General features: G+C 50.7%; 1 protein-coding gene across 8 annotated transcripts in view; it reads right to left on the minus strand.

The window, feature by feature from the left end:
- The window catches only part of ADARB1 (adenosine deaminase RNA specific B1), a gene marked incomplete at its 5' end in the record, with an annotated part of 102,896 nt that overhangs the window by 18,933 nt on the left and 65,845 nt on the right, over window positions 1-18,118 (minus strand). For 4 of the 8 annotated variants that reach the window (XM_080657916.1, XM_080657917.1, XM_080657923.1 and 1 more), the window contains 5 exons: window positions 1,005-1,153; window positions 1,812-1,980; window positions 3,929-4,043; window positions 7,356-8,290; window positions 11,715-11,789. In XM_080657916.1, coding sequence (XP_080514042.1) covers window positions 1,005-1,153; window positions 1,812-1,980; window positions 3,929-4,043; window positions 7,356-8,290; window positions 11,715-11,742 — 1,396 coding nt within the window. Of the gene's footprint in view, window positions 1-1,004; window positions 1,154-1,811; window positions 1,981-3,928; window positions 4,044-7,355; window positions 8,337-11,714; window positions 11,790-18,118 lie in introns of all 8 variants that reach the window. The other 4 variants (XM_080657918.1, XM_080657919.1, XM_080657921.1 and 1 more) reach the window with 2 other exon arrangements.

The raw sequence follows: 18,118 nt of genomic DNA on the forward strand, positions 1-18,118 counted from the left end.
TTTATCACACAGTCCGCCTGTATGTGCTTATGGCTGTTCTCTATCTATAGGACATATGTACAGTGTAAGTATGTAAAATTGGACAGGAAGGATATAATATGAACCGAATTCACAGAAGTGGCCTCCTCAGGGGTTGGGGGAAACGAGGGCTTCCATTTTAACCAAAGTGATTGATTTCTATTGTTAAAAAGGAACTGAAGCAAATAGGTCAAAATGCTAATATTTGTTCATTCTAGGTGTTGGATATTTGGGTGTTTGTTATATTTCTCCCCACATTTTAAAAATTTCATAAGGAAACCCATAGGGATGCTGAAATAAGCCCCCAGGAAGCACGCACAAACAGTGACTACCGCTGGGTCCTATGAACATGGGCGATTGGAATTTTCTTTATTTAAAAAATATTTAGTAATTTTCCACAACTGATTTTTGTTGCTTTTATAATCAAGAAAAACAATGCAATCAAATGTTCTGTTTGGAACAAACAATGTTTAAGCTTGCGGGGAGAGAGGTGGATACAAATCCATGGAAAACAGAAATCTGTGGAAAACATGTGCAGAGAGGGTGGGGAAATGTGATAGAAACAGGGTCTCCTTTTTCACTCGTCTAACCTGCTGCTGGGGTTTCAGCCAAATAATCACACATTTACTAGTTACAGGTCATCAGAAACATGGAAGAGGATGTACATCTCTGATTTAGAGACAGACAAGGTGTCCCAAAGATTGTGACAACCCGTATATTATCCAAATTTAAGTGCTGACATCAATTTTGACCTGGTATCCTCATTCTATTCCAATCCCACAGTTTATTAGAATCAACATTTTCATTCATTAAAATATTCTAATTAATTATTCATGGAGAAGTAAAACCTCCTGCTTTTATTTAGTCCTCAGATCCACGTTCAAGGCTGACATGGAAAGAAGAAGGATATTAATGTAAGTTTATTATTTTGTTACCACATGGCCACGCATTGAGAAACTGCTGACTGTCCAGACGCCGGGCCGTACCTTCCAGGATTGGTTCGTGAGGTGAGAAGATCCTGGCGTCCCCGCAGGGCGAGGTGCTGATGTACAGGTGGAACTGGACCGTGTCCCTCAGCCGAAAGCCTCCCCGCTCGGACTTCTGGAAGATGGACTTCTTTTGATCCTCTTTGCTACTGAAAGGAAGCAAGTTGCAGAGTAAGTGCTCCAGCCACGTGCAGTCACAGTGCGGTCTGTCCCAGCTCCCAGAGACTTTCAAAGGCCCGCAGTTTCAACAGGGTAAAGACAAGCTGGAACTGGAGCCTTCCTTTCCCATGTTTATGATCACTCACACAGTTCCTGTCACTCAGCAATGGACAGGTCATCGAAATGCGAGCATTTCCCCTTTCCTTCTCATTTCGGATTCCAAACAGAAGGACTATGTGTAGAGATGGCTTTACAGAGCAAAGCAGTTTGGATACATGATGGGCTGGCTTGAGGCACAGTGACTGGGATAAAAACGACCGTGTTTACAGGCAGTGGAGTCTACTGATATCAGCCCGCAGGATACCAAAGCCCAGGGTCTGAGCACAGCCCTGAAATCTGCGATACTACTATGCATGTGTGCATACATGTGTTCTCCCATGTACGTGTGTATATGCATGTGTGCTATAACTTAGCCATCTCTATTTGTAGCTTGAACATCATGGGAAGATGGGATCCAACCTCACTGTTACTGGCAGTTACTATTTTGAGGATTTTTGAGTGAAAGTTTTGCAGTGTTTTCTGACGGGGAGGGGAGAAGGCAATACTTTTAAAAACAGCTTCCTTTACTTACTTACTTACTAGACTTACTTTAGGTACAGCTCAAGCTGTGTGTAAAGGAACCTGAGCAAGGATCGCCGAGATATGATCTCTGCGTGGCAGTCATTCAGAGCGAGGCCACGGTCACTCATGTACTCGCCGTTAATACACTTCGTTCCCGTGGAAACACATATCACCTGGGCATCTTTAACATCTGTGCCTGGAAAACAAGAGAGACCGTTCCGCTAAGTCACAGTCCCGTGCCCACTGCGCCCCAGGGCCTGACATGCGTCCGCAGTGACGGAACCTGGCAGAGACCTCAGCGCACACTCACTCCCCATGCCTACCCCGGCCAACCGCAGCCTCCAAGAGGACGAGCTCTGTGTCTCCCCTGGGAGCCAGCCGCCCTCGTCTTCCGTGTGAAGGTTCTGAGCTTGAGGAAGTGACTCCTCGGGAATGGAATAGTCTTTCTTGAACAGTCCCATGGATACAGGGAGGAAGCACTATGTGAAGGCAGGTAAGTGGTCTGGTTATTAATCTTAAGATTAATATGAAAGCACTAAAGAGGCAACGAGGGAGGGACAAGAAGGAAAACAAGTCGTTCACAATGTGCTGGTCAGGGGTCCCTGTCACCCCCTCATGCTGGACGAAGCCCGCAGCACCAGGCACCTCCAGAGGAGCTGCCACTCTGTGGTAAATCTGTCACAGACCACGCGTGCGCTCCAGATGTGCTGCAAAGGCCTGACGCCACCAGGGATAAACTGCACCACCACCAGCTGCAGACGGTGCCACCCAGAGGCGGGCACTGTGCTGGGTCTACCAGGGAAGGTTTTCTCACCTCATCCCCACATCCTTAAGGTGCATGGCACCACTGCCTCTGTTTAGGTACAGCTCAGGAAACTAGGCACAGAGGGGCCATAAATGCCCAAGGTCATTCAAGGAGTGCAGGCCTTCTGAGGTCAGAGCCAGGTGGAGGCCTTCTGAGGTCAGAGCCAGGTGTGAAGGCCTTCTGAGGTCAGAGCCAGGTGCCTGTGCTGGCAGTCCTGCCTGCAGGTGTAAACTGTGGCTCTGAGCAGTGGAATTCACGAGGAGGTGCAAATGCTGCCCTGCGGGCATCTGCCTCTCCTCAGGCCGTGAGAAGAGCTAGATGACAACCAGCCACACACCACAGAGCCTGCTCAGGGAGCTGCTGCATCAGCAGCTGAGACGCTCACCTTTCAGTTACGTAAATAGTACGAGCACAGAGAGAAGAGGAGGAAACTACAGGCACCAAACATCAGAGAAAACCCGAAACCCACGTTAACGTTCAGAGTTCTTCATTCGCCCCCAGACACATGCTCAGCTGTGCCAAAGCACACACGTGGCGGGAGGAGCTTGTGATTTGAGTCGTCACATTCTCCGAGGCCAGGGGGGATCAAGGCTAGGATTATAGAACCGGGTCCTCTCCCCAGTCAGACAGAGAACTGCCTTGGAAGAGGAGGACAGCACAGCCAGCCTCACAGAGAGCTGGGGTTCTCCTGGCTGGCGGAGATAGATGCGCCATCCCCAGCCCTCCTCCCTGGCCTGGGGTGTGGGGAGGGGTGGGCGCGCGCGTGCGTGAGCCTGCCCCCAGCACAGGCCATGGATGCTGCCAGCAGAGGGCGCTGCATGTCCCGTCCACCCCGCGCTGGACTAGGCACTGGCCAGTGTGGCTTCCTGCTCCTAGGAGTCACCACAGAGATGCGGCCCGCGGTCCCACTCCCGGGTGTGGGGAGAAGACCTGGGGAAGGGTTCCTTCTGGACAAATTTAATAGGGTTCCTCCTGCCTTCCAAACCGTGCTTTTCCCCAGATTTTCTCTGGCTGGAGCTTCCTCTCTCCCCCACGAGCCACACAGAAACCTACCTGGCAGCATGAACACTGACGGTAAGTCAGATATGCCCTACTTTCCCATGAAGCAGGAATTAATGTCTCCTGCAGTTTCCTGAGCAGACCAGACCACTCGCACACAATCGTGGGAATCCAACCTTAACAGAGGGTGCTTCTCCACATGAGAACAATTAGGTTGAAAAGATGAACATTTGGGAAAAATAGGTAAGTACAGTTCCCACATTTGCAGATGACGGACATTCTGAAGAAGAAGGAAAACACGATTTTCCTGTCAGAGGTTTTTATAGAGCAAGATGTTTACCTGTTGTCATGACAATTCCAGCAAGAACCTTCCTGCGTGCGTGGGGGGAGGTGAAGTTGTCCGTCAGATCACCGAACTTATCCAGAACCAGACGGGCCACGGCGTCGGCTAACACCTGGGGACCACAGCAGGGGGTTAGGCACCTGCACCTGCCCCCCAAAAGCCAGGGTGATGGCTCAGATGCCTTCTTTTCTGGAGAATCCCACACTAAGTCTGGCAAACACGTGTGTGTGTGTGTGTGTGCATATGTGTGTGCGTGTTTCCTCCAAAACACACATCTGAGGAGCATGCGAGGCCATGGCTGGAATCTTTTGACAGGGCTTAGAGGGCAGGGACAGCCCTGAGCCCGGCCGGTGGGAGTTCGAGCTTGTGCATGTGGGCCACACCCTGCTGCCCCGCCGGTCCTCACAGCACACCAGCCCCGCCCTCCGATGAGGACACCGAGGAGGAGGGGGCTAGAGTGCCTCCCTGGGGTCACCTGCCTCCCCCTCTGCTGCTCTGCTGCCCAGGCTCCCCGAGGGTGCAGCTCGGGCAGGAGAAAGAGGCAGTTAAAAGCGATCAAATTAAAGAAGCGTGAGCTCTGCACAACACCGCCCTCTCTAAGGCCCTGCCCATCAGATATGTCTCAGTTATTCCAACACCTGTCCCATCGCCCTGGCTCAGTCACTCCCTCCGAATCCAGCCCTGAGCAGAGCCTGTGGGCAGCTGTCACTCAGCTCAAATGACAGCGGAATGGACTCAGGGAAGGTGTTCAGCGAGGCCTGGAACACCTCACTGCATGTGACCAGAGCCGACAGCACTGTCCTCCAGGGAGTGCTTCTTAGAAGCCAACATGTTAGTCTTATTTTTATGGCTCATGAGTTATCGTGGATAGAGCCAACCCATAGTATTCTGGGAAATGGTGCTAACTGGTGTGTGTGTGTGTGTGTGTGTGTGTGTGTGTGTGTGTGTGTGTGAAGAGCCACACTGGATCTATATCCCCCTAATCTCACACTTGTCTTGACAATCAAACGGCCAAATCTAATGTCCCCTTAATAAAATACTCCCAAAATGAATAGAAAAGTCACTCATCCTAAATGATGGCTTATTTGGAAAAAGCACAGTTGTCAGAAAGCTTTCCTCCCATCATTGCTCCAGCAAATTCCAGCGAGCCCCCGGGGATATGCTCAAGACCAGCCACGTGGAGCGTGGGCAGAAGGTCCAGGCGGGGCCCTCGGGCCTTACCTGGCACCTCGGCAGAGGCATCGATGCTACAGATGTGAACACAGGGGAGGGAGTCAGAGCACAGACAGAAACAGATGTGCAGCCACACAATGGGAGGGCACCACAGATAAAGGACAACACGCTCCGACTTCCACAGAAGGAAATCACAGTGAGAGGTTAACGAGAGCCGGAGGAGAGAAGAGTGTTGTTTCACAGAAGGTGAGGCGTACCTGCACGTTTTCAGAGGTCGGGCACTTCTGCGCACACTCCCTGTGCGATGCCAGCATTTGCACTCATGGACATTCTTCCACGCCCTTAAAGAGGTCACTGCCTCATTTTTAGGGGTGATGAAGCACCTCTCCCTCTAAACGAGGGGGTGGATATAAGGACAAGCTAACATGCTCCTAAACGGCACACCCACACCACCACAGGCCCCGCGGCACTGCCTCCTGAACAACCTTCAGGGTGGAGAGGCCGGAGGCTCGGCCGGGCCGCTTTAGTAAGTCACTGTTGACAGGGTGTTCGCACTCACCACGTGGTTAATGTCACCTGCTTTTTAAACTCTAGTGCCACTGTGAACACCATGAAGGCAAAGAATCCTAAGACCAGGGACGTCTGACCCAAGTCCTGCATGGGTTACTCTTGGGAAACATAAGGCTTTTCACCCACTTTAGAGGCACATTGGAGAGTTTCAGGAGAAAGACAGCTTAGCCCAGAAACAAGGCCTGGGCTGACTGCGAAGCCACCCCCAGGTCCTCCAAGAAAACATGGCTACCGGGGCCTCGGGGGCCTCTGGGAGACACCATGGGGCTACTGTGAGCAGAGACTGGGAAGCCGATACAGCTGCATGCCCCCAGGCCTCCCTGGCTGGAGACCACAGAAGTCCGGAACCTGCTGCTCAGCACCAGCAGAACCTGCACAGGTGGTGCGGGTGGGGCTGGGACGGCCCTCCCACCCACATTCCCATAGGATCCCAGACACCCACCCCAGAGAGGCTGATAGGCACCCCCTTCCAAGGCCAGGGCCTCTAGTCACACTGCTCTACTGAGCCCGGCCTGGGGCTCGGGCTGCAAATGCACACACATGCATACACATGCATGTGCATACACACACATGCACACACGTGCATGTGCATACACATAGACCTCCTTCTGCCTCCCCTTCAGTTACTCGTCTGCACTGTGAAACCTGGCGTCTTTAGGCAACATAAAATAAATTTCCCTCTTCTAAAACTGAGGACTGTGGTCATTTCAGAGGACTGAACACAGGCCTCTCTAACTGGTTCAAAGGCAAAAGAGAAGCAGACATTCTCGGATCCCGCTGAGAGAATCCAGGCCAAATTATCTATCAATATTGAGTCCTTCACTTTGTCTGATCAAACCACTACATATTTTATCTTCAAACTGAACAATACTGTGACAAGAAGGAATAAACAGGGAAGAGGGTCAGGTTTTCTCCCTAAAAGACCCATTTTTTTCAGTAGACCAGAGAGCTTGGGATTTCTAAGAAAAGGGCAATAAATAATCAGAGTTGCAGGGTTTGGAGATGACACTAGTGCCATTTCTCCTTCAGTCTTCCTCCTTCACAGATGCCGATCTGAGTCCGAGCATTTCCTTCTGTTCACTCTGGGGGAGAGGGGGCCGGGCAGGAGGGAGCCTGCATAAATACCACATGGGGAATTCCAGGTACAGAGAGACCTGGGTGCCTGGGCGGGGGCCTGGAGAATTTGCTGAAGGGCCCCCTACGCCCCTATCCCTCTGACACACGGTCCCTACACTGTAGGCTCAGGAATGCACTGCCAGCCAGTCCCGCTGGAGCCCCTGGGTTTCAGCTGCTGAATGGCCAGACTCACTCCTTTTGTGAGTCCTAGGGAGACGTAGGAAACACCCTGGGCTGGGCAGGCTCTGGTGTCTGCCCCCCCCCCACCCCCCCGCCATCATCAGAGGCAGCTACACGGGGAGGGCACTGTGGACTGTCCTTCTGATGAGGCTCAGCGTGGAGAGGGCTGATGGCACTGCTCCGGTGTCCCCACCCTGTGCCATGATGGCCTTGGACAGCTCCCCAGGGGCCACCTGGCCATCCTAATCTAGGAAGGCTGCCTGGCAGCCACACTTACTGCTGGCTGTTCGTGGTGAGGACAGAGTGGCATGAGATGGAAAGTCAACATGGCAATGAAACCCAGTGCTGTGTAAAGCATGACTGAGCGTGACAGACTTTTCCTCACCTGGGGTAGGTGTAACTGGAGGCCCTCGCTGAGGATAGGCTGGCGAGACGGCGTTTGATCCAAGTGCAAATTAAAAATGGTGGCCAGGGCAGACTGCGCAGCCCGGGCCTTGGCCAGCTTTTTGTTCCTTCCCGAGCCTTCAAAGAACTGGCCGTCCACAACCACAGACATGACAAAGTTCTTGGCGTGGCTCTCCCCGCTCTCCGAGAGGAAGTCGTACTTCAGGCCCGGGCGCAGCTCATTCAGGATCATCACGGGGTTCTTCCCGGCGGGCGGGGGGAAGGGGGGCAGGACCGGGAGGGGCGGCTGGACGAGGCTGGCGGGCACGGGGGATGCTGACAAGCTGAGGTCCCCGCTGGAGCTGAAGGAGTCATCGCCACCGTTGGAGCCCATGTAAAAGGGCACTTCCGACCTGTCCGGTGTCTCGAAACCGTTGAAGAGCGCGTCGGGAAAGTCCGCCTGGTCAGACGTGAAGTCCGTGTTGGCGGACAGGCTCCTCCCCATGGCCAGGTGGGCCTCGGAGGCGTTGGGGAACTGGACAAACGACCGCAAGGCCTTCTCGGCCGCCTGCAGCTTGGCCTTCTTCTTTGTGGGGCCAGAGCCCTCGAACACCTGCCCGTTCACCTCCACGGAGATGACGAAGAGCGGCGCGTGCACGGGCCCCGTCTGGGACAGCAGCGTGTACTGCAGGCCGGGCTTGATCTCGTTCAGCTGCATCAGCGCGTTCTTGGGCAGGGCAGGCCCCGGCGCCCTCCTCCTCTTCTTCAGGCGGAACTTGGCATGCCCATTGCTGCCCTCGTCCAGGGGCCGCTTCCTGCCGACGCTGCCACCACCCCCGTTGGGGAGCAGGTAGCTGTCAGCCGGCCCTGGAGCGCTGTCCCCCGGGGGCCCAGGGTCCACACTGCAGCTGTCCTTAGCCTCTGTGCTGCTCGAACCTGCGGTGCCCAGAAAGAGCAACTTACAACGCCTTCGTTGCAGGATCTTGTAAATGCAAAATTTATAGATTCCTTTATCTGTCTTTGTAACTGGGTAAGTGATGTGTGTTCTACTTCACTCCCTGCTGCACACGGGAGGGCTGCACATTTACCGCCAACTCAGGGCCTGACATTTTGCTGAACAATGGCTCCTACCATTTCTATTTAGTATCACCAACTGCTTTTACATTAAAAGGTGAATTTTTAAATAACTTCTCTGAGAATATTCTGAAGCATCAAAGTGTGGGATGATAAATTTGTCCGGAAGACCCTACATTCATAAGTCTAAAGTCAACACTGACACATGTCGTTTATTTTGGCATTTCCTCCACCGATGGCATTTACTCTCCCTGGGCTGTGCACTGCAGCCTCTCTCAGAGGAGGTGACATATTTAAAAGCAGCATTTGCAGGCTGGTTCGCCCTCGAGATTCAAAATATTCCATCAATTTGTGCAGCTATTTGATTTAGTTCACGAATCAATCTTAGGAATCTGCTTATGTAATTACATAGAGCATTCTGCCCATTTAGAAATGATTTTTGAAGGATACAAGTTCATTTCCAGTATTCATTTAAAGTTTTTTCACTACAAATGGGGACTGAGTTACCTCTGAATTTTTAATACAGTCCACGTTAGAAAAAAATGTATGAGAAGATATAAAATTGAAGCTGCATCAGGCAGGCTACCACCTCCTAATTAAAGCTGGAAATTATAGACTAACTTGGTTATTCTACCTTTTAAAGGTGTTTATAATTAATAAAGATCATTTTAGGACTCTGAAGGTCCATGGCAAAAAGATGATTTTAATTTCAAAAAGGGCAATAAAAGAGTATTTAGTCTTCCCTTTAAGTTTATTGAACTTTTTAAAAAGGAGAACGAGAAATAATTGCGTTTTCCTGGCACATTTCCACAGGCCGCTTATCGCATGGAGCGCAGGAGCAGTGATCACAGGGCGTGGGGACGTTGATGGCACTGTATTTAAAACCTGCCGCTAGCTTTCGAAAACCCACAATAAATCTTTTAAGGGACCAAACTATTTTTTACAACGTACACCAATTTACAGTGCCCGGTGTGGTGGCCTGGGTCTATTTCGACAACACAGTGTAAACGCAGGCTCTCACCATGCTAAGCTCTACCCACGGGAGGGCCTCAGAGACAGAGGCCCGGGCCCCTGGCTGCCAGGCCGCAGCGAAGCCTCGCCTTTCCCAGGCCGTCAGCATCAGCCGAGCAGTGCTTGCACACGGCCCCTCGGGGAGCCGGCTCTCCTTTGGCGGAGGTTAGAGCCAGGTGCCCTTCCTCTGCAGACAGCTTCTCCCAGGCCCTGACACACACACCACTTCTCCCAGTTGACAAAGCTGACGGAATAGACACTAAATTTTCATTTATAACATCCTCCAGCAAAAGCTCGATAGGTTACTCCTTTCGGTGCTCAGAGGGAACACAAGGTGAGAAGGGCAGAGCGAGACAGGTTAGATGAACAGGCAGCAAGGGCGCCACAGAGGACCGCGGACGTGCTGGTGCTCCTGCTCGAAGAACTAGCAACAGAGACACTCAGGTCGTCATCAGTTATTCTGACATGCATTGAACCAAACAGGATAACCTCCCACCGCCAAGCGCTTTCCTCAAGGGATAAAGACAAGCAGTATTGGACTGACCGTCTCGAGAGCAAAGGAAAAATACACTTTCTATAGCACAGTTCACATAAATTCTAAGTTCTTATTTGCTTCAGAAGCACTGAAATGCTACTCACATTCCATCTTATTAAAAATGCTAGCATGTAAAGAGAAAATATTAAAATTGGAGAAAGACACCTCCTCTGTCACAACTCTCTCTTTACATATCACGCTACTTTGTTTCATAAGTGTGACTACTAATCATGATAATATTTTTCGTTGCTTATGAAAGGATAGGAAATACAGGACTGGCACTGCTAAGTTTTCGCTCTTGAACCAGCAGCGTATCTTTCCAGAAAAGTCATTCAGAAGGATTCTTTACGTTACCCGAGGATCAGTTAGTTATACACGCTACACTGCATGACATTTCCACCCAAACCAGATGCCCACTGCTGTGGACGACGGCCTGCAGTCCCAACAACACGGAGGCTGGGGGACACTCGTATGCACACTCTTCACGGGGAACAGTGCGCGGACAAAACTGGAGATGGCGAGTGGAACTGACCAGTAAAAACATACGGCTGGTTCTAAAGGGACCTCGGGGTGGGCTCTGATGGGGAGGTCACCCTGAAGAGAGCCTCTACTAGGCTGTCAGAGGCCACCACAGGTCAGCAGGAGGGAGGGCACAAGGCCATGAGCTTCTCTGACAGCAACTGGGCGGCTGCTCATGCTGTGTCCATCCCATAGGGACTGACTTCAGCCAGAGTGTCCACTGTGCGATCCATAAAACCAAGACCCAGCCCACCCACATCATCCCCAACCCACACGGAGCAGCCTGCGAGCAAGGCGGGGCGGTCTGCCGCGGGAACCTCTGGGTTATCTATGTACACGAGCCAACTCCAAGGCCTCAGCTGGCTGGTTTGCGTGGCATCACAGAGAGGTGGACTGAGTTGTGTCCTGGCCATTGATGACCACTCCTCGTAAAATGTCACCCATCACTTAGACCTGCACGCTCTCTCTTGGGAGCAATTGAACCAGACAAGTAAGGATGTTCCTGTCTACGTGTGTTAGAAAAGGGATGTCTTTGTTGCAGTGTCCCTACTAAAAGCTTCCAAATGGGGAGGGAGATCTAAGCCTTATTTAAATGCACTGCTCTTGGGAGTAAAGATAAAACAGAAGAGGAGAATATTCACTGAACTTTTCATAGAGAACAACGTTGAGAGGGGACGCTGGCATAGCTCCGAGCCTCTCCGTCCCTCCACCCCAGAGAGGGCAGGTTGGAAAGGAGAAGGCCCCGGAGTGTTTTAGGCCACATTAGTCCTAAGGCTCATTAAAGTCTAGAAACTTAATATCAGCAGATTCATGTGAGCCCTTTCCCTCAAAATATAGGAGAATCCAGGGTATTTGAACAGAAAAGGTTATGTACTATTTCAAATGGCCAGGTATTTAAATCCACCTCAGAGGTTATCTTAGACTTTCACAGACGGGAATCTGACCATCGTCATGGTAACCAGGCTGTGCCAACAGGAAGCGTGCAGCTTCATGAGACTTGCACCAGAGCATGCACTCCTTCGGGCAGCAGCAACCCTCCCTGCGGCTGTGAGGGAGAGGCCCACAGTAAATAGAGAATGTAGCAAAAATTAAAAACACGCCGCTGCTGGTAGTCTCATAAGTTCGTTTCCCCCAAATCGGCCTCATGAAAAAAACTTCCAGGAACACTAAGACTAATGGAAAACCAGCTACTTGAGACTACGTGGCAGGCCTAGGTCTTACTCAGGTTCTCTTCATCTTCTAGATCCATGGCAAAATACTTTGGAGGGTTTCTTGACTGGCGAAGGCTGTTTCTGTCTGCAAGACAGCAAGAAAGTCACATTTAGTGAGCCCATCATTGAGTCACATGAGGTAGTCTCCTCTGCGGAAACAATGCCCACAGGATTACAAACTAATGGGAAAGCTCGTGAAACAAGGACAGCTCGATCTGCGGTCAGGACGGAACATTCGGATGCTCCTGCCTCTTCAGCACGGTCAGTGCAGGGCCCCAGGACTCTGCTGCAGGGAGGGAGGCCTGAGGTGGGGAGGGGTCCCCCTCTGAGGAGCTGGCCTTGATTCCAGGCTGGAGGCCATGGCAAGCTCTGAACCAGGGAGAAAGGTGACAGCATTTCTGTCTTAGGAAGATAGCTCCTGAAGGAGGGGCCGAAGACAGACGACCACAGAACCCAAACAGGACTCAACCTGTTTGCCATTTGACCTTTGCTCTGGCGGACTTCCGGTTCAGGTTATAAAGTAAGGCTACAAAGGAAGAAGCGCCTAACAGCATTTCACTTTACCACTTCTTGTTCTTCTTGAGCCGCATCTCACGTGGATGAATCTAAAAAGCATGTAAATTATTAAATCTGATTGAATTTCTTAGCCATGTATAACATTATTTTGTTGGTAGGAGAAACCATGGGAAATCCTTAAAGAACAATTACTCCAATCCTATATAATAAAGAAGTAATATATAAATTAATGCTCACGCCCTCACAAGATGGCTGTCTACGACCAGGCCGGCAGGGGGATTAGTGAGGAGCAACCAAACAACTGAACAGCAGGCTGTGTGGGGCAATCAGGCCGGCAGGGGGGTTAGTGAGGGACGACCAAATGACTGAAGAAGCAGGCTGCGTGGGGCGACCAGGCCGGCAGGGGAGTTAGTGAGGGACGACCAAACAACTGAACAGCAGGCTGCATGGGGTGACCAGGCCAGTGGCGGGGCCATAAGGGGCAACCAGGACAGCAGGAGGGGCAGTTGGGGGCAACCAGGCTAGCAGGGGGGGCAGTTGGGGGCAACCAGGCCAGCGGGAGGTGGGGGGGCAGTTAGGGGTGACCAGGCAGGCAGGCAGGTGAGTGATTAGGAGCTAACGGTCCAGGATTGTGAGAGGGATGTCCGACTGCCAGTTTAGGCCCAATCCCCGGGATGGGGCCTAAACTGGCAGTCGGACATCCCCTGAGGGGTTCTGGATTGGAGAGGGTACAGACTGGGCTGAGGGGACCCTCCTGAGGGGACCCCTGCCCCCATGTACAAATTTCATGTACCGGGCCTTTATTCTATATACACTGAGTGGCCAGATTATTATGATCTCTGAATGCATAATAATCTGGCCACTCAGTGTATACAAAAAGCCAGTGACTGGAATGCCGTAATGACCAGAACGACCAGTCGCTATGATGCCACTGCAGCCAGTGAATCAGCCCGATCGGGGGGTGGGGCCAGCCGGCCAACCTCCCGCGGCCTCTCCCCCCAGCAAGCCCTGTCCCTGATCATCCTCTCCCACCCCGATCAGGGGACAGGGCTGGCAGCCAACCTCCCATGGCCCCTCTCCCTGGCCAGCTCCACCCCCAATCGGCCCACCCCTGATTGGCCTCTCCCATCCCGATCGAGGGTGGGGCAGCCAGCCAACCCTCCCCCCCACAGCCCTTCCCCCCAGTTGGCCCTGCACCCAATCGGCCCGCCCCACCCCCACCCTGATCAGCCTGCAGCCCCACCCCTGATCACCCCCACTACTCCAATAGGGGGCGGGGCCAGCCGGCCAACCTCCTGCAACCCTCCCCTCGGCTGGCCCCGCCCATGATGGGCCCCCATCATCCCTATTGGCCCACAGCCCCCCCTGGCTGGCCCCGCCCCTCCACCCCAATAAGGGGTGGGGCCAGCCGGCCAACCACCTGCAGCCTCTCCCCCCAGCGAGCTCTGCCACTCCGATCAGGGGCAGGGCCAGCCTGCCAACCTCCCATGGCCCCTCTCCTGGCCCCATTCGGGGGTGGGGACCACCAGCCAATCACCCGTGGCCCTTCCCCCCAGCCGATCTGGCCCTGATCGGGCCCCAATCAGGGTGGGCCCGCCAGCCAACTTCCCACCGTCTCCTCCTCCTGACAGGCCTGGCCCCAATTGGCAGATCAGACCCCACCCATGCACGAATTCGTGCACTGGGCCTTTAGTTATCTAATAATTAACAAACTTAAGAGTTTCCTCTTCCTAAATAGGTTGCCTATACTTAGCAAAATTTTACTAACACACCACCTGTACTAAAGAATCCCATCAAATTGTAATTGAGGAAAAAGATTTGCATATGTTGCTTTATATAGAAATAAAATTGATATTATAAATCACTAAAAGGCAAATTCATTGCTTGTAAGGCATTATTAACAAACAGTTGTCATAAAAACTATATATATTTTAGGTATTTGACATACGAGAAACATTTATATCTTTATTCAAGAGAGTGTTCCAGATTAATTACTTCTAGATTTGTTTTCTGGAATCCTCCTTCTGTGCAAAGCACAGAATGGGACACGAGGAGAACCTGAAGTGAATCAGACAGATCCTGCAATGGAGAAATTAAAATAGAAATACCATCTGGAAAGCTAATTATATTTAGAAATTCTTATTAATCATTTTAGGTGTGGAAATAGTACTTATTTTTAGCGATACTGACGCATTTAGAGATGAAATGGTATTATCTGGAATTTATTATTATAAAAGAACCCAGCGTGGTGGGGGAAAAGCAGATGGTGTATAGACGAAACGGAGGGGCCGGGGCTGGCTGCTGGGGAGGTGGAGTCATTATGCAGTTCTGTATTTGTGTGTGTTTTACAATTTCCCCGACGGAAAGTTTTACTCAGGAGTCCTTTCCTCGAGGTCTAGAATGGGAGGTAAGATGTAGCAGGGGTGCAGGACCACCGCACGCCCTCCGCAAGGTGCGGTGCTCCGAGGGCCCTGGGCTGCGGGGTCAGGTCGGAAGGTGGGCACGTGGAGGTGAAATTGAGCCGGGAGCGGAGGGTGTCAGGCACGCCATGAACACAGGAGACAGGTGTGAAGAGCACGGAGGTTGGAGGTTGTGTGAGAGAGGCAACCACAAGCACGTCAAAGAAACCCAAACTACCCTTTCTGGGAACAGCTCACACGGATCCCTGGCTTTGAAACAGGCAGCAGGGACGTGCGCAGTGGGAGGATGGAGACGTCCTTTTCCCTCCCCTCCCCTCAGTACAACGGAAAACCCTGACAATATATATACAGGCGGAAGGAGGAGGGCAGACCGGCTGGGACCCGAGGGACCACACAGCATGGTCCCTGGTCTTCCTGTGTCATTATCCCAGACTTGGAGCTGAGGAAGCCAGCAACTTAGAAACACCAATGGACACAGACCACAAAGTCCCAACAAATGCTGCTCTTTCTGACAATGGACCAGGAGCGGTTCCTCCCTGTGGGACTGAAAGTGACAGAACTGCCCCACTCCAGCCAGACCCTCCCACCCAGCAAGGACGAGGGGGGAGCCTTGCCTCCCCTACCCCCAGCAGTGGCCTGGTGGGGAACCTGAGGTGACGTCCCCGCCCCTAACAGAGCGGCATGGTGAAAGTCAGCTGACACAATGGTTTAAGTAAGATTTAGAGTCGTGTCCAAGTTTCAGTAAGAAAAAAAAAGTCATCCATCATACCAACAGCCAGGATCTTAAACTAAACGAAAAAAAGACAATCAACAGATGCCAACCCAGAGACGTGTGTCTGAGGTTGTAAAGCAGCCAGCATAAAGAAGTGGGAGGAAGCAGTCTAACTGATCTCAACACGTACTCGATAGCGTTAGTCTTCAAGGCAGCATGCATGGCATTGCCAGGGACCACAGGGAACCGACAGAACCAGGGCAGACCCCACGTGCCCGGCTGATGGCTCATGAGGCAGGAAAGCAGTTCAGTGAGGAGGGGTCTGGCCACAGACAGCACTGCAGCCACCAGGTACCACGTCTCACACCGACACAAAATGCACTTGAGATGGTCCGGGGCTCAGTGTGAAGCATAAAACTATAAACCTGTAGGAAAATCATAGGAGAAAATCCCCAGGACTTGGGGCTGGGCAGAGAATGCTTAGGCTAGACACCAAACGGTACAATCTGTAAGATAAATTGGATTTTTTGACAACTTGGATCTAATCAAAATTAAACATTTTTTTCTCTGCTAAAGACCCTTAGAGAAGATGAAAAGATAAGCAACAAACTGGGAGAAAATATTACAAAGACCACACATTGAACAAATGAAGCACACAAGAAATTCTCAAAACAAACAATCCAATCAGAAAGTGGGCAGAAGACATGAAGAGACCTTTCAATGAAGAGGATATTCAGATAAACATGAAAAAATGTTCGGCATCATCAGCCATCAGGGAAATGCCACTTAAATCCATGTAGAGTGGCCAAAATGAAACGGGTTGCAACCCCAAATGCTGACAAATGTTTACAGCAACTTCCCCAAACTGGAAACAACCAGATGCCCCTCAATAGGAAATGGTTAAACAGACTGTGGGCATGCCCATGCCAAGAAATACTATGCAGCAACGAAAAGGACTGATACACGCAGTGACCTGGATGCATCTCCAGAGAATTAGGCTGAGGGGGAAAAAGCCAATCCCAAAGTTACTTAGTGTGTGGTCACTGCTGCATTGCATTTGCTGTCCCTTTACATACCATTCTTGAAATGAAATAACTAGAAATGGAGAACAGATTAGTGGCTGCCAGGTATTGGGAGGGTGAGGGTTTGGCTACAAAAGCACACGGAAGCGGTCCCAGGGACAATGGAAGGCTCTGGATCTTGACTGTATCCCAGTCAACAAACATCCTGATTGTGACAAGGCACTGAGTAAAGGAAACATGGTTCTCTCTGTGAATCTACATGTGAATCTGCATTATCCCCAAATAAAAAGTTTAATTAGAAGGCCCAATTATCATACCATTCATGAGTGATGGGTGTGCAGAGCAGGCTGGCTTACCTGGAGGCCGGGGGCGAGGGAGAGCACACTGCCAGGGACACTGACAGTGAGTCTGAGCCACGGGAGGCCTGGCCCTAATGGAGCTCACCTGATTTGTAGAGCGCCTTGTTTCCCTGCTCTTACATATTAAAGTTCTTTAAAAGGACATGGAAATGTCTCACAGTGAAAAACGATCAGGCTGTGCGCAGTGGTGGGAGGGCCATGCATGTGGAGAATGGGAGCCAGAAAGCTCTCGCTGAGCAGGAGCAACACTTTCACATTCTACAAATGCCAACTTTTGTATCAAAGGTTATAAAACAAAGCAAAACAGCAAATGCAAGCACTTTAGAGCATTCACATAACCATTTTTCTTTCATTCTGAAAGCACCTCTTACGGCCTGAACTATAAACATCTAAGAATTAAAAGCCCATCAAAATCCCACATGGGCCTGGCCAGTGTGCTCAGTGGTTGAGCATTGACCTATGAACCAGGAGGTCATGATTCCATTCCCGGTCATGGCACATGCCTGGGTTGTGGGCTCGATCCCCAGTAGGGGGCATGCAGGAGGCAACCGATCAATGATTCTCTCATCATTGATGTTGCCATCTCTCTCTGCTTCTCCCTTCCTCTCTAAAATCAATAAAAACATATTTTTTAAAATGTATACATTAAAAAATGTTTAAGACAAACATTAACCTTGATTAAACTTACTACTAATTATTACTGGACTAGAGGCCCAATGCATGAAATTCGTGCAAGAGTAGGCCTTCCTTTCCCCGGCTGCCAGCACCGGCTTCCCTCCGGCACCCGGGACCCAGGCTTCCCTCTGGCCGCAGGCAGGCATGCAGGACGCGGGCTTCCCTCGTAGCCCCGGCTTCATCCAGAAGGACAGAAGGACGTCTGGAAGGGCGTCCGATCTAATTAGCATATTACGCTTTTATTATTATAGATTTACTTCATTTTAGTCTCAAAAAAAATGGTTTTGAGAAACATTTTACGTATTTTTATGATTGTTAAAGGTTTTATTTTTAACAGCCAACACTGCACATTTTTAAAAAGAGAAGTGTTAAATGGAGACAATGCCTATTGATTCTTTAGCATAAATCAAGCAACATACTAAAAGCTGTAGCTATAGCAAAAAAAACTGAACGATAATGTGATTATTTAACAAAGGTAACTGAAGTATAAAATTTTTACATTTGAAGTAAGATAATCAAATTCAGCATTATCTAAACACAATATCACTAAAGCGTTCAAAGCTATCAATTTATTATATTTTACAATGAAATAGTTTCATTTCTAGGTAACCACCTAAGTAATGGATGCTTAGTTTGGTTACCCCTTAGAGATTTTGTACACATGAAACAAACATAGCAGACTGTGCATAGCAAATAAGGTTCATGCATTA

This window comes from Plecotus auritus (assembly GCF_963455305.1).
Source record: "Plecotus auritus genome assembly, chromosome: 2".
Taxonomy (NCBI): domain Eukaryota; kingdom Metazoa; phylum Chordata; class Mammalia; order Chiroptera; family Vespertilionidae; genus Plecotus; species Plecotus auritus.